The 15734-nt window shown below is 44.7% G+C and overlaps 1 protein-coding gene across 1 annotated transcript in view; it reads left to right on the top strand.

Annotated features, from left to right (window-relative positions):
- The window catches only part of CD82 (CD82 molecule), a 39256-nt gene extending 26520 nt beyond the window's left edge, over positions 1-12736 (top strand). Inside the window, exons 4-9 of the mRNA XM_064657813.1 lie at positions 1475-1599; positions 2704-2778; positions 7351-7458; positions 9497-9688; positions 9967-10050; positions 10567-12736. Coding sequence (XP_064513883.1) covers positions 1475-1599; positions 2704-2778; positions 7351-7458; positions 9497-9688; positions 9967-10050; positions 10567-10644 — 662 coding nt within the window. The 3' untranslated portion in view covers positions 10645-12736. The remainder of the gene's footprint in view (positions 1-1474; positions 1600-2703; positions 2779-7350; positions 7459-9496; positions 9689-9966; positions 10051-10566) is intronic.
- Positions 12737-15734: the final 2998 nt, after the last annotated feature.

Consider the following 15734-nt stretch of genomic DNA (forward strand, 5'->3'; position numbering starts at 1 on the left):
AGCAAATTTTGAGAGAGAATAGTATAGACTTGTGAAGGCCACTCCTGTAAGGCTGCTTCTTCAGTAAATGCTTTGCAGTATCACCACCTAATCTGCACAGCAAGAGTCACAGGACTGGTGAGGAAGTAGGATCCTGGCTTCTGGGGCATATGTCCACCCAGGGAGAGTCTGGCCTGGAAATTAATCAAGGATGAAATGACCTGTGTAGCGAATGGATCTGATTCACTTTTTGATAAGTGAACTTTCCTCTGTTCTAGGGAAAAGGCTTTGGAAGCTGGTGACTTGCACCAGGTATCAGAAGTAGGGGAAGATATGTATGAGGTGGGAGAGTATTAGTCTGGATTTGATTACTCTTTTAATGTATTTCAGAAGAAGCTTGCCTCCTGGGACTTCTGTTCAGGAAACTAAATGCTGAGCTCTAAAAATGTATTTTCATTAATCACATCCAGAATTCCCCTACACTTTGCAGCTTTCAGATTTAAGAATGTCTCTTAATGATAAATGAGGTTTCTAGTTACTATTTCTAGACAGTATCTCTTCAACTTTTATGCTGTCATACTTGCTCTCTCCAATCCTATCCTACAAGAAACAGTCCAGTGACCAACTCAAATGTAAACACTTGTTTCTTCTGTTACTCGCAGTACTAAATGGTGAGGGGAGAGGACTGACAGCACCAGCATGGCTGAAGTAATGCGACCTAACTTAGTTGAAAAACTGTTGAGCATTCAAGATCACAGTCAGTCCAGACAAAAGCAGGAGGATAGCTAGAAGGTTTTGTAAAAGTAGCTAATTTGGGCATGATATCTGTTTTGATCCTAGAATAGCATCTGTTTGCAGGGGGTCATGCACAGGTCCTGCAACAGCCTTCAGTAAGTACCTGGCTTCAAGTCATTCAACACTGACTTGTCAAGTAACCTGTCACATCATCTGTGCTCAACACTAACTGTAGCTCTTGTTTCATGTTTCACTCCACAGAGTTAGTGTGTCCCACTGTTGACCGTAACTGGATAAGTAAAAACAGAATGGCTAGAACAAAGAATAAAGTGAAAAGATGATCCAAAAAGGGGTTTTAGAATTTGGATGAAAGCTTCTGGGAAGATGGCAAAGGGAATTCAAGCAAATAGGTAGTAGTTGTAGAGTAGAACATCCTTTATCTTATTCTCACTCAGAGTGCTTTCACGAGGGAGTAAAATTCCAGTAAGCAGCTAACTTTCTCCAAACAAGGTTCATTTGTTTCAAGTGACCTTGAGTCTTCCAGGCTCTGGAGACCTGCAGGCTGGCTTTGAAAGTCTACCTTCAATCAGAGGACACCCAGAAGCAGCCTTCTGTCACCACATTCAGCACACCTCTGTGCAGTCCCTTTGTTGAAGACAAAATACAGTTACCAGGAGATAGGGACACAGCTCTATAAATGGTGATGGCAGATGAAGTTTTTGTCAGTAGCTAATGTTGTTCCCTCTTGTGGCTCCTACAGAGACATCATCTCCCTCCCTGAAGACTGGTGCATACATTCTCATCGGTGTTGGGGCACTCACCATGCTCATGGGGTTCCTGGGCTGTCTTGGAGCAGTCAATGAAATTCGATGTCTCTTGGGTCTGGTGAGAGTATTCATGCTGTTTAATAACTCTCCTGTGAAATATCTGTTGAATTGTAGCTGGATCTCTGGTCTCCTGGGGATAGTACTTTGCTAGGTCAACTTAGATCTATTTCTTAATTTGCACATGTTAAATTCTCCAGCAGTCAACAGACTGCAGCAGAGCACCTCAGAGACTACTGAGATGATAACTGTGAAATGAGAGAGGATGTCACTGACTCTTTTTGCACATAGTGAGTTCAGGACTGCCAACTGCAAGTGTCTCAAGTGACCCTTTACCCTGTCCCCCTTGCCCTGACTTTGCAGTTGGTATCAAGCACAGTGAAAGAGAACGGGAAGAATGACAGTGTCCTGCCGTGCTACAAAGTTCAGCTTCTGTGGAAAGTGTAAGAGTTGAGAGAGACTCAACTAGGAATGTCCTGTATGTCAGGACTTCTCTTCAAATAGTTCATCTGTAGGAAGTTTCCTGGCTGTGATGGATGAGATGGCACTAGCTTCATACACCTCAGCCTGCTACTTGACTTGGGCTTATTCAGAGCACATGTGTATAGGAACTCAAATATCGCACACATTGTGTGTCCTGGTTCTAGGGGCATCTCCTAGTGTAACGGTAGTAGCTGCCATCGTTTAAAAGTAACCTCAGCAGTTTGCTGGTGAATCTTAAATTTAGATCCTCAAGCAAGTAGAATAGCATTTTTTAAAAAGGTAATTGACTTTAAAAACAGTTTTGAAAAACTAGGTTTGTAAAATTGACTCTGTTTTTCTGTTGAGGTTTCGGATAGGCAGAGTCCAACTGATGGAGGCCAGAGTGGTCTGGGAATGGAGCTGGAGGTGGGAAGGGGAGTCCCAGTTGGAATGACATATGCAGACAGTGCTTGTAAGCCCTCTCCCTCCAGAAGTCTTCCTGTTGACCTGCTGGGAGAAGTGCTGAGGTGCACTGGTCTGATGTGGATGGTTGTATGTAAGCCTTTTCCCAGGAAGAACATTGTTGATAGCAGTTTGTCTGCAAGCACAAAGCTCAATGTTGTGATTTCTCTTGTATATGAAACCTTATTAAACTTGTGCTATTATGTACAGACTTTTCTAAAGGTTTCTTTTTGGTTTCCAGTACTTCACCTGCCTGATGATAATCCTCATTACTCAGGTTGCTGCTGGACTGGTCATCTACTTCCAGAAAGAAACGGTAAGTGTTTCTTACTGTGTATCTTTTCCTTGGTCTTGGTTTGGGAAAACAGGAGACATCTAGAAATTCTTTCTTCCAAACTAGGCTATAACAAACAGGCATAACTGGATTCTCCTTTCCTCTACCCACACTCAGCAGCTTTGCTGGGCAGTTTGCTTTTTCTGTATCTGCCTCAGTAGTGCTGCTTTCTCAAGTAATATGAAGCTCTGTTTGGTATGCAGGCTTTATTTTTGGGTAGTGGGAACAGTAAAAAGAAAATCCTGAAAGGCTGTAGACTGCACCTCCTCTTGATCCTGCTGTAGAAAACTATTGGAGCATGTATTAGCAGTGGTTACTACCATGTTGCCATCACTGGTGCCTTGAGGAGTTACCAGCCTAAGCACTTTTAGGACTGGTCTACCTCCTTGTACCATCTTGTTCTGTGCTTCGGTGTTTCTGCATCTGTACGAAACTCTCCTTGCAAGAGCTCTCCTCTTTCCCCAAGAGCAAAGCCAAATATCTGACGGTTCCTGTTCTACAACTGGAGCTTAAAAACAAGTGGTTTAATATTTTGAAGTGGATCTCTTTGTCAGGAATGCAGTTTCACAGTGTATGCTTCTAGAGCTCCAACAGGCTTGGTAGTGTAAAGGGAATAATTCTTGAGCTACTCAAGTGCATTGCAACAACTCATCCTGGCTAAACTGGGAGCCACAGACATGCAGTCACAAGTTATAACTGTGGGGTCACTACTGGCTTCTGGTACCAGTTGTGGATAACCCGTCCTTTGCTGCATAACTATATCTATAGCACTGTATGGCTGTGCTTGCTTCTCCTAAGCCAGCCCTTCAGCTAGGCAGTTACAGAAAACAGATGGTTGAGGAAGTTATGGATGGGACCTGGTGGAGTAGTTTGGGAGCAGAGGGAAGGTGCCTTCCATGAGCCTAACGGATATGAGCTTTGTATAAGTGGCTGTGGTGACTCTGAGCAGCTGTTGCCTGGGTTCCTTGCCAGATGTGGTGTGAATGTAGCTTGCTCTTTGGGCTGACCGAAGCTGAAGGAGAAAATAAAATGTTGGCTAACAGGTGTGTAAAGATGCAGCTTTAAATGAGCTGCTGATTCTCAACAGCTCTGACTAATACAGGGAGGAGCTGTGGGGATGGGCATTCCCCTGTGATGGGGAAATACGACTTTTTAGACCATGAAATTCTGTACCTCTGTTATTTCTCCTCCACTTGTCACTCTGCTCTAAAATAAACTCTAGCTTTTAAGCTGTAGCTCTTCATTTAAACCTCAGTCAGACCTGGGAGAGATTAAAGTGCTGGGGGTTATTCTGCACAGCCCTGGGAGCTGGTGTGACTGACATCATCACTTGTATAGATCTGACAGAACGGTCAGGGAAGCTGGGCTTTGAACAGATGCTCCTGTTCAGTCCTCAGTGAACAAAATCCACAGAAAAGCTTTTTTCTAGAGCCCTTCTATTTCAGGGGTCCTCCAAAGTGCCAGCCTAAAGTGCTAAGAAAAACTGTTTCAGGAAGGTCTTGGCTGAAACCTCCAGCACACTGGTTTGAGGCTGCGCTTCAGTGCATGTCGCTCTGCTTCGCTTGGTGTGCGTCATCCCAGGGCAGCTCAGAGCACAGTGAAGCACACGGAAACTACACAAGATCCAGTCCCTAGATGTCTATTGTGTTCATTGTGTTTATTTCTTTCTGACTTTGGGAACTTGGTTAGATATGAAACAAGGAATAACAGAGTGAGGGAAAGGATTTTGGATCCAGGATGCAGCAAGTTGGTGCTTGCTCCTCCACTTCTTGTAACTCAAGTATTTATTTCTACAGGTTTGCTTGATGTTATTCGAACATCTGCTCCTTTTTGGTGTCAAAATCCCCTCCACCCTGACATGTGACAGTATATTGAAATAAAGTTGGCATAACTAAAAGGCCGAGCCTCTGACAGGAAGGCTGCTGCTTTGCCTCTGCCATGAGCATTGTTAGAGGAATGCCCCTTCAAACTGGAATTGCCCAGTACTACTGGGAGGATGTTGAGGCAACATTCATTTCCCTACGTCTGCTGGTGGCTGAAACTGTGGAGAGGGTTTTTTTAATGGACAATGAAATAGTAACTTCACAAATGTTACAAATGGCATTCTGCTTTGTGAGCCTAATGTCGCTATTCACCTACATCTAGTAGATGACAAGCCCCTAAACGTGAGAGCCTGGGCAAAGTCTCTCTTGGCCTAGTCCACACAGTGCTCTGCAGCTTGTCTCTAAATGCTTGGAGTGAAGGAGAGCAGTGATGTTTTGGGAATAGTCCTGTTGTTTGCAGCAAACAGGCTTGGGTGATTTTGTGCAATGACTTGTCTGGGGCTATGGACTATGCATTAGTTTACGAATCTGAAGTGACTAGCTGTGGAGAGCTCCCTCCAGGTTTTTTGAGCCTATTTTTGTGTGCAGGCTAGATGCTAATAAATGCTGGAGGAAGAGTCTAGCTTGAGTCTGACAGAGGGAACAGGATAGATGACTGACAGTGGAAGAAGCCTGCACAATTCATTCTATGATCAAGACTGGGATTGAAGACCCAGGCTCTTGCCTCTGGCATTCAGCTTTCTCTATCTCCCTCTTCAGTAAGCCCATGCGAAGGGGAGACTGACAGCCTTGCTGCTTTCTGGCAGTGGTCTGTGGCTTTTCCTGAAGCATTGTATGTCTCACAAAGCACTGAGTCCTGACAGGCCTTAAATGGGTGAAGATGGTGGAGATGTTGAAAACCTGTCTAAGGGTTCCATAATCCCTTCTAGCTTGTTGCTCTTTGTTTTACTCTGCCAGGTACCTAAGGGTGAACAGCTGCAGGTGCCTGTTGGGCTGCTCTGCTGGTTAAACTCATGAGCAAGCTGGCTGTGTGTGTGCTCTCCAGAGCTGTGCTATTGTTTGCGTAATATTCTCCCTTTCTCAGATTACTTTTTGAAACATGTAGGAATGCCTGAGTTTTTCTCTAGCTGAAATGCCTCACTTTTTGAAACCAGCACTGTTTGCAAGACCTCTTGCCTGTTCTTGTATAAGAGTAGGGGAATAACAGACATACAGCTTCCCTATGCAGCTGTGATTGGGGTCACCAGGTTCAGGTCTTGTCTTTGCTTGTTGTGGGGTCCTGGGATGGAGAACAGAAGCACTGCCTGGGATTCTTGCAGAAGTGACACTTGGTTCCATCTGACCTAATAGCTAAGGGACTAGATGGGCCCAGGGGAGGAAAACAAATCCAGCTCTCCTTGCCTCCCTCTGCATGTGGAGCAGCAGTGTGCGGGAGGGGTGAGGGTGGGAACTTAGAGGTTCAGTAACTGATAAGGCTTATGGCAGAAGCCAAGGCCAATCTCATTAGTGAGAACCAGGTCAGGTTGCCTCAATTTGAAGGGAAGGAAAAGGGGAAGTGAAGTAATTAAAAGGGGAAGAGCTAGACATCATGAGAAGAAAGATCATGCAGCTCCCATCTGTCTGGCCTGACATAGCTGGTCCTAGTGAACTGAGCTCCAATTTTCCTAGGAAGAAGAGTTGGTGATGTAGAAAAGCTTTTCTTAACAGTAGGAAGTGTTTCCTCTGGCTGAGTGTCCTGGGGTTTGCTGTGGTCATTTACCATGCTTAATAGTAGAAGAAAAGGGAAAAACCATTTCCACTGATTTGAAATATGCTGTGGTACCACAGTCAAACAGGATATATATATAATATATAGGATGGGAACATCCTAGTCCTTAGTCTGATGTAACTCTATCCCATCCCTCAGGCAGTCTAATGACACTTTTTTCCAACTTCTTGTTATCTGGGTCTGTCCTTAGCAGTAAGAGCTGTCATCATGTACGGGCTGGTGAAGAAGAGCTTCAGAATGAGGTGGGAGGAAGAAGGTGAAGGAGTCTGCCAGGTGTAGCTTGCACCTCTTATCGAACTGAAAGGTGTTGTAAATGTCTCTGGATAAGGAATGGGGTTGTAGGGATGATTTGATACACCTGAGCTTTGTGATAAGACTGTTAATGAGCAGTTTAGATAGTTGTAATACTTCCTGTCTTAATACAGAAACAGAAGTTGTAGGAGTCTGAGGAGAGGTAGTTCAAGGCCTTATGAAAAAGGCAAGTTTCCACCAGCTGTTTGTCAGTAAACCCAGCTGCATACAGGAGCAGGAGAGTGACTCATACCTTCCCTGAGCAGTGGAGATGAACTGCAGTGACTGAGATTCTTGACCAGAGTTTTGCTGGCAGTACACAGACTCACATTTTTTGTGAGTCCTTAAGACAATGTTGTCCTTCAGCTTACACTTATCTTGCACATCTCTCTTGTCTGGGGCAGGTAGTTCAGTCTGTGTCTTAGCAGGATAACTATACCCGGTTCTGTTTCCTTACGGCTCATCAGGCTTGAAGCCCTTCCCTGTGCCTGGGCAAGGACTTGCTGGGAAGTACTGGTGCTTTGGCTGCTGCAGCGGCAAAGCTGCTGTCCTTAATTTATTGCAGTTAGCTTTTTAGAGTGACTGAAGCTTCATATATGTATTCTAAGTCCCACAGAAAAGGCTACAAGGAATTGACTAATGTAACTCTCCTGCCTCTTTTTTTCTTGACAGCTGAAAGAAGAGTTGTCCCACGTAGTTAAAGATCTGATTGAAAAGTACAACCCTTTGAATGAAGATAAGAAGAACTTGCGAGAAGTATGGGACTATGTGCAAATACAGGTGAGTCATGGGGGACACCAAGAGTTAGATGACTTGTCAGTTCAGACAATGGCCTTTAAAGCTAGGCTGAGGACAGGGAAACAGATATTGCATGTTGATCTGGCTGATCTGCAAAGTTGCCTGTGAGGTTTGGTGCCTGCAGACTAGAAAATGGTCTTGCTTGCTACTACTAGGTCAGACCCTGGACCATTTCTACATATTGGCTGTTAAAACTAGTATCGGCTGCATGACCTAATGTATCCAGCCTGTCCTTGTTTGCTGGGCCTCCTGAATACTAACATGCGAAAACCACTTTGCATATGACTTTTGTAGCAAGTTTGCATATGATATTTGTAGCAAGCTTATTGCCAGGCAAGTCAGCAGCACCATCTGCCTTACTACTTGGTGCATGTTGCTTGCTTATTGTGATGGTTCTTCTGCAAGTGTCAGCATTCTTGGGAGCCATCCAACTGCCCATGGTTTCTGTTTTAGCATCAGGGTCAGCACTTGAGCAGCTAGAGAGTATTCAAGCACACTGGAGTCATGACAGCTGTTTACTGCCAAACCACAAGCCTTGAGAGCTGGCTGGCTGTTGTGGTTAAATACATGCCCAGCATGGGACTGATGTGTAGTAAGTAAAAGTAATAGCATTTGTCCTCTGTCTGTTCTTTGGTCTGCAAAATGTTGACCTGCAGTATTTCTCCTCCTTGGAGAATGATTTATTTATGTTTTATCACTGTGGTTGCAACTCCTTGCTAGTGAACACAAGAGAAGCCTGAATCTGCTGTGGAGAGAGGCTCATGTTGAGCCCTTTTTGTATGTAAGAAGACAAGAGGGTTTTGTAGAGGTGGAGAAGTAGAGTGTTGGGAGTCTTTGCACACTGAAGTTAGCATTTGAAAGGGGGTGGATATTCTGTAGACCAGTCTTGGAGTTAAAGTCCAAACCTCTTGTGAGGCAGAGGTAGTTCCTTCTGGAGGCTGCAACCCTTGTTGGGAATGCAAATACTTGTCCTGGTGTGGATGTTCAGCTGTTTGTATCTCTGCTTCATGTCTGTTATAGCAGAAACACTACTTTTCCTTTCTGGGCAGAGGGAGATTTTCCCTAACCTTCTACCTTGAGATTTATAGCCTTTCTGCTGTGTGCCACCATGCAGGCACAGGGATCCATGCTTATGATAGGATCTTAGTACTTGCTGGACTTCCCGATGTGCTTTCCCCTCCAGCAACTACAGTTTTATCACGTGGCTGTATAGAAATGTAAATGTTTCTTTGGATGGAGAATATTCCTCATCCCATTTTCCAGCCAGTCCCCACTGCAGCTAGGCAGGCGCTAGCTCACGGTGACGTGCTGGGGCTCGGCAGCCTGGTGACGCCATCGTGCGGTGGCTGCTGCTGTCCCCGGGGCCACGGCTGAGATCAGTGGTACCTTGCGACTGGGAACAAGAAAATGAGAAGTTCCTGTTTCGTGCCTGATAAAAAAATGTGTGCTACTCAAAGAAAAATCAAGTATTAGCATTTAAACCTATGGAAGTGGCATCACTAGTGGAAGACTAGGTAGTAAGGCTTTTGACATGTCTGTGAATACACGTGATGAATTTTCAACATATGAATCTCTTGCCTGACTTGCCTCTCCCTCACCAAATCAACCTGCCGATGATAAGGTGGAGGGACTGAAAAAAATCTCTCAAATGTGTCACACGGGACAACTGCCCTCCTCCAGCTGACCCACCAGCAACACTTCCATTTGCATTTTTACCTTTATTTAGCATTGTCACCTGGAAATAAAATGAGGTCTGCTAGTATTTAGTCTGCTAGAAGTCAACCTTTAACTCTTGTTTTGCTAGGAGAGTGATTCTTTAGTAGGAAATAATGTCCCTGTCTTCTGGACAGCCCTATGCATAAGTGAACAGGGTGGTGTTCTAATGCAGCTAATTCATGCAAATGGTATGGCCTGACTGTTGTTGTTACATGGAGAGTTCCTGTGTACTTCTGCCTGTTTATTTTCAGTTATGTTGCCAGTGCAAAGTGTAAGACTGTGATGATCTCTCTCTGGTTATTAGATTTCCTGCTGTGGCTGGATTGGAGCAAAAGACTGGGAAGATAATGAGATTATTATCAACAAAAGCATGACTGAGTATCCCTGCTCCTGCTCCAATAGAACAGAAGACTTAGAGGAAGGAAGAGGTTTCTGTCGTCTGGATGATCCTGTCAATGGCACTGCAACCTATACTGACTGGCCTGTTCATGGGCAGGTGAGTGGATATGCCTGGGCCCTGTGAAGCTTCCACTGAAGTTACCGTATCTTTGTTCCTCTGGGAACTACTTTCACGTCATTAGTGCTTGAAGTACCTGTGGAATTTGGGGGAAGGGGGAACAGAGATCCCACCCTTTTTGGCTAAAGCTACCATGAAACTTGGTATAGCATGTAATAGAGATAATTCCTGCATGCAAAGGCAATGTGTTATGGATTTTTAGTCTTGAGATATTTAGATTCATGCTTCTTTTCCTTGTGACCGTATTTTTTCTGTAGGGATGTATGGATGGTGTAGAGCAGTGGTTGAAGGACAACCTTGGTGTCATTCTTGGGGTTTGCACTGGTGTTGCTGTTATAGAGGTAAGTCACTTCCTGATGTGAACCTGTACTCTCTTACCATGGAGATTCTTTAAAAGGCAAAGCTGTTTTCTTGAGTAATTGACACCTGGTTTAATGGTGGTGCAGTTTTAGCTCTTGGTTATGTCTGCCTGGGCCTTTGAACTGCTGTTTTCATTGATTGGATTAAAAATGGAACAAAGCCCTGTCTACTTGTAGTTCCTTCTGATGTGTCTGACTCTTGACAATTCACTGTATGCATAACCAGGAAGACTGAGACAAGCAGCATCCTGCTAGTGAAATCCCACTTGTTGCCTTAAAAAGCCCATAACATAGATTCCGGAGGAAGGCACATCTTTCTGCAGTCCATTTTGCCATTCCAGTTACTGCATTTGCTTTGTGTTGTGGACCAATTCTATTCACCTGTGTGGTGCCATTGAAAGACATTCACTGTATTCTGCTCCCTTGTATCACCTGTTCTTGTCCCCCTATTATCTGTCTGGTTGCTGATTTTGTTCCCATTCTTCATATTTATTCCAGCTGCTGGGGATGATTCTGTCCATTTCGCTTTGCAAGAACATACACAGCGAAGACTACACCAAAGTGCCCAAGTCTTGAGTTGGCTGACTCCAGAGCTACGGCACCACAGAGAAAGGAGCAAACAGAACATTCCTGCCTCATACCCAGACTGTCCAACCGTTGACCATTATTCCTGTGACATCCCATTTCTGATACCACTCTGCTAAGAACTGTTAGACCTGCAACACAGCCTGATCTTCTGGCAATAGGGCCATTGGGCCACCTGCATCCTGCCTCTGGATTATTTCTACTTCAAGAAGCAGAACTTGAACTGTCTCATATCACGTGAGACACTGATTAACCTGAGGGGACAATTCTTTTGCTGCCTGCTCCATGATAAACAATACTACTCATATCATCATTCTACAACCCACTGGGCCTAACATACAGTAACTTCTCTCTCTCTCGCTCTTCTCCTGCACATCTTTTCACCTCCCCCCAGAAGTCCCATCTCTTAGTCCCATGAGCCAGGAATTCTGTTGAGATTCCAGTGCTTTGGTAGCTTCACTTGCTTCACTGACTTGTGGTGGTAACTAATCATGCTTTATAGGCTTTCTCCTCCCTTGCAGTTAACCTTATTCGGCTCCTACTGTGCGTCTTCCAGACTAGGCTCTCATCTGAAATAGAGTGCTACCGTCATACTTGCTTCTTCTACTTCTGGAGTCAGCTATGCCTTGCCTTCAGTGGAGTTCTTCCCTTTGAGCGTGATGAGAAGCCACTGGGAGAGAGCCAAGCCTACCCATTAATTCCTAGTGTGACCTGGCTGATTGTGGTGGCAGTGCTCAGCTACCTCTGGAATGGATCCTTGGAGTTTGGGTTTGATGCTTAGATGTTTCTCCCATTTGCCTCTTTACCTTTTCCTCTCCTCTTAGCTCCCCTTCGCTGGCTCCTGTCAGTTGAAGGTACTTCAGAGACTGCTACATAGTGTGGACTCAGCCCCAGGCTGTCTCTGCTGGTTGCATTCTTGGGTTGCCAACTCTATAGAGGTTACGATTAATTTTGATTCTTCCCCTGCCCCTATATGAACCTAAAATTTGTTAGCTGTGGTTTTTAGATATGAATATGGAGGGATCTGACTGGATTGCTGATGCTGTATATTGGAAAGACCACTGCTACCAGTGCCCAGTGTAAGTTCTGTAGTTTGGATGCAAGAATAAGTTGCTTTTATTTCAGTTGTCCATTTTTCTAACTCCACTGTGGTCTGGAGCAATGGCTACATCCTGAGTTCTGTCTCAAGTGCCAGCACTGCAGCAGATAAGTAGCAGGTTCTGCAGTCATGCAAGGTGGGTGGATTCTGTGTTAAATGGCTGGGCTGTTCACTCTATTCAGCCAGTGGCCAGCAGCAAGGAGTGGTGTAGACCGAAAGAAGGTAGGAGATGTGTGTGAAACACTGCCCCATCTTCCTACATAAGAGAGCTGGGTGCAAATCTTCAGTCTTAGAGGTGTCTTGCGCACAATAGGTTTCCTGCTGTTGTACATGATACAATCACCCTGATAGCAGGAAGCTGTATGAGAGTGAAGTGGGTGGTCCTTGCCTGAGACCTATTACGAGGTACCTGGTGAGAGAGCCTTTGCCTTACAGAGGTGGTCCCTGGACCATCTCCTGTCGGGGGGGGGTTGGTAGTCATAACCCTAGTAGCAGTTCCGGAGGTGGTTTCACTACCTACTCAGTTTTCTTCAGGGGAGAAAGGCTTGTGCAGGGGATCAGGGCCCCAGCAGTGGGTCCCTGCTCTGTCCTCTCTGGACACAGTAGTGACTGGGGAGAGAGTAGCTATGACTGGGCAACTGATTTTTATAGAGGTCAGATAAGGCTTTGCAATTCTGAGATATCAGCCCCTTCCTGCACAGATCCTTTGAGCTGATCTTTGCTATACCAGAAGGCACCTTTAGCAGTAAAGCTTGCTAGCTTTTGTAACACTCTATTCTCTAATATGTTCTTATTTGTAAGATTCTTGTTCAGTTACAGATGCCAATACCAAACAGCAAGTAAAAAAATACCAAGCCCATTCTGGATTTCCTTTTTTGTTTTTGTCTGTTTTTAGCAAAATCTTCCTACTGGAAGAAATGCATGTACAGATATAAAAGTCTAGAGGGTGAATATTTCTGTAATAAAGACTTTGCTAAAAAAATATATATCTCTGTCTGTGACTTGTGCATTGCAGCGTTTTCCCCTTGCTTCCTCTCCATCCCCTCTGCTTTACATGCAAATCACTGACCTCTTGTTTGTTCAAGGTAGCAAAGGGGGCTGTCAAAAAGCTGGTCTCAGACCCATGTGTGAGATCAATGTGGACTGTGAAGATACTGCCAGCAGAGGGAGGTGACAATTTTCTGGGCTGTACTCTGCCTTGTTTTATGAAGTATGTTTGAGTTGGGGTGATCTGATTAATTGGTAGTTCCTTTAGATTACCTACTATGTCCTAAGCTAAGTGATCTCTCTATTTGAAGATGTCACTTCAAATCTGTACAGTCTGCACAGTATGAACTCATAAGCCTTGGGGACTAATTCTGACAAAATGGAAGCTTGCTGCTATGCCCACAGTGCATACAGCTCTTGCTAGCTTACCTTTATAATTTTTTCGTACTCACCGTCAGCAGGCTTCTGCCACCAGGCTGCTATTTTAAAAAAAGATTCCTCAGCCCCTGCCCTACCGCTGTGAGGAGGAAGAAAGAAATTTTTGTAGGTTATGTCACCCCACACTGGGCTTGAGTGAAAAGCTCTTGAGAAGTAGATAGGGCAAATGTATAAATCTTGCTTTTCTCAGCTTGGCAGTTGAGAAGTGGATATGAGCTGGATCTCAAAATTCCTTCAGATCCTGTGCCATGTTAGTGTTTCTGGCCATTTAAAATGGCTTAGAGGAACCTGTGGTAGTGTGCTAATGAAGTCTACAGCTGTTGCTTTAGCAAATAATGGACATGACCTAAGTCTTCATACATATTTGAAGAAACAGAATGAAGTTTGCAGAGAAGAAGGTACTGGGGTGCTATCAGCAAACACTGGTGCCAACTGGATCTAAAGTCAAGACTTCAGTAACCCTGACCAGATGAGTGCAGAGCAAGAGGTGCTTAAATGGATCCTGGACCCACAGAAGGGTGCAATGATCTGTCTTATTGTGAGTACAACTTGTTCCTTTCGGCTTTCCAGGGCTGTGCTTGAGGAGAGCTTGGTTCTTGGTAATACAGAGTCCCCCCTCTTTCTGGTTGGTTTCCCAGAGCACTCTGCTTTAATCAGGTGGCAATGCTTTCCCTGGGCCCCACCATTTAGAGGGATACATTTCATGCCAGCCCCGACCAGATGACTCCTAGGTGTAGAAGGGCACTGCTGGTTTCTATTCAGCCTGATGTGGAGCTGGAAGGAGAGAGGAGGGAAAGTGAGGACTGGTCCGTTGCGCGTCCGCAGCTTGGGTTCAAAACTACCCGAGCTCTGTGGAAACCACTTGCCTTTGACCACTGGAGGGAGGTGTTCCACCAAGAAAACTAAGTTCAGGCAGGTCCCTGGGGAATGAGAGGATGACACTGATGGCTTCCTTCTGCTCCTGGCAGCAGGGTAGCTAAAATAATTTGTAATTACAGATTTATTCTCCTCATAGAAGATTTGTGCTACGTGCTTGGCATTTTTAGGCATAGTTTTCCCTTCCATTCTTTGGGGCACACTGTTGAATATTTTGTTGCTTGTCTTTCACTACTGTGAGAGTTATGTTTCCTTCTTGTGTTTCTGCTGTATGTAGCTCTGGAAGTTAAGCATGAGTAGCTTCTCCCACTGCTTCTTTCCTTGTCCCCATTTTTTCCTTTTTGCTCCATCCTCAGTTCCTTTGTGCAATCAGTCTGTGGGGAAGGAGAAGGCATTTAATGCTTATAAACTTGATCTAAAAAAGATTCCAGGAAGAAAGTCCTCAGATCTTCAGAGAGGGAAAAAATCTGCTGCTGCTCCTTGGGCCAGGCTCCCAGCTCTTCTCTAGAGGTAAAGGTTTGCTGCTGGAACTAGGAATCAGACTAGCACTCAGACTTCTTGGGAGCTGCAGTGTTTGTCTAGCAAAGCCCACAGGCCAGCCTCTGCAGAAGCTCAGCACATGGAAGCATTTTGTGTGTAGCCAATAAGCTGCTATATGGCTGTCCCAGGCCAATAATTAATATTGCAAGAGTAGAGTTGTGACTGCCATGTGGCCTGAAGCAGAGCTCCTAGTAATGAACTGGTGACATTCCTCATTCTTTGTGATCATGAAGCACGCAGAAGCTGCTATAATTCTTTCCGTGAGGTGTTTTTTCTTCTGGAAAGGGAAAAGAAATGGGATTAGTTAGAGTGGCTATGGGCAAGTCTATAGGTCACAATGCATCTTGTTTTCTTTTATGGTTTCTGCATAGCTCATGCTTAAATGTAACATGTGGCAACTGTTCTTTTCCCTCTGATTGTCCCATGTGTGTTGATGTGGCTGGTCTCTGCCAGCTTTGCTCTGGAATTAGGCTGAATTTGCTAGACTTCAGAAATGTCTGATTTCTGGCTGCTGAAGGACAGGATGCAAGTGGTGGTGTTAGACTCCATGGCTTGGTTGGGGAAGGCAAGGAACAGGCAGCCACAGGGGCTCACTGCTGAAAAGCCTGAGGACCCTGGGATTCCTACAAATGCTGCCACTCGATGCCATAAATGGAGAACATACCCTCAATTATTCATGATCTGGCTCTATTCCATTAGCTGAGACTCTGCTCTAGCTGTGACCTTTTATTACAAATAAATCTTAATTAGCAGACAGGATTTCTGAAAGATATATTAAACCAGGTTGACACTAAAAACTTGTCAATGTAAAAATCTACTAGCATGGAAGTCTTCAAACACTTGCAAGATGGCAAAAGGCCCTTAGCAAAAAATATGCAAATAGTGAACCAAAGCTATTAGTAAAATGTTGCTAATAAAGCTACTAAGTGTGCTTTAGCCATCATAAACAATTTCTAGCAAGTGTGGCTGGCAGAGCACATGCAATTTTTTGCCTTGCAGCAAGAATCCCTTCTGCCAAACATGGGAAATTACCTTCTCCTGGGTAGATTGTATAACTCCAGCCATACATTCTTACTTCTCCCAGATATGAATTTTTGGGGTTCTCCCTGCTAAGATCCTAATATTACAATTGGCTGAGGTG

The sequence above is a fragment of the Pseudopipra pipra genome, chromosome 6 (genome assembly GCF_036250125.1).
Source record: "Pseudopipra pipra isolate bDixPip1 chromosome 6, bDixPip1.hap1, whole genome shotgun sequence".
NCBI classification, from domain to species: domain Eukaryota; kingdom Metazoa; phylum Chordata; class Aves; order Passeriformes; family Pipridae; genus Pseudopipra; species Pseudopipra pipra.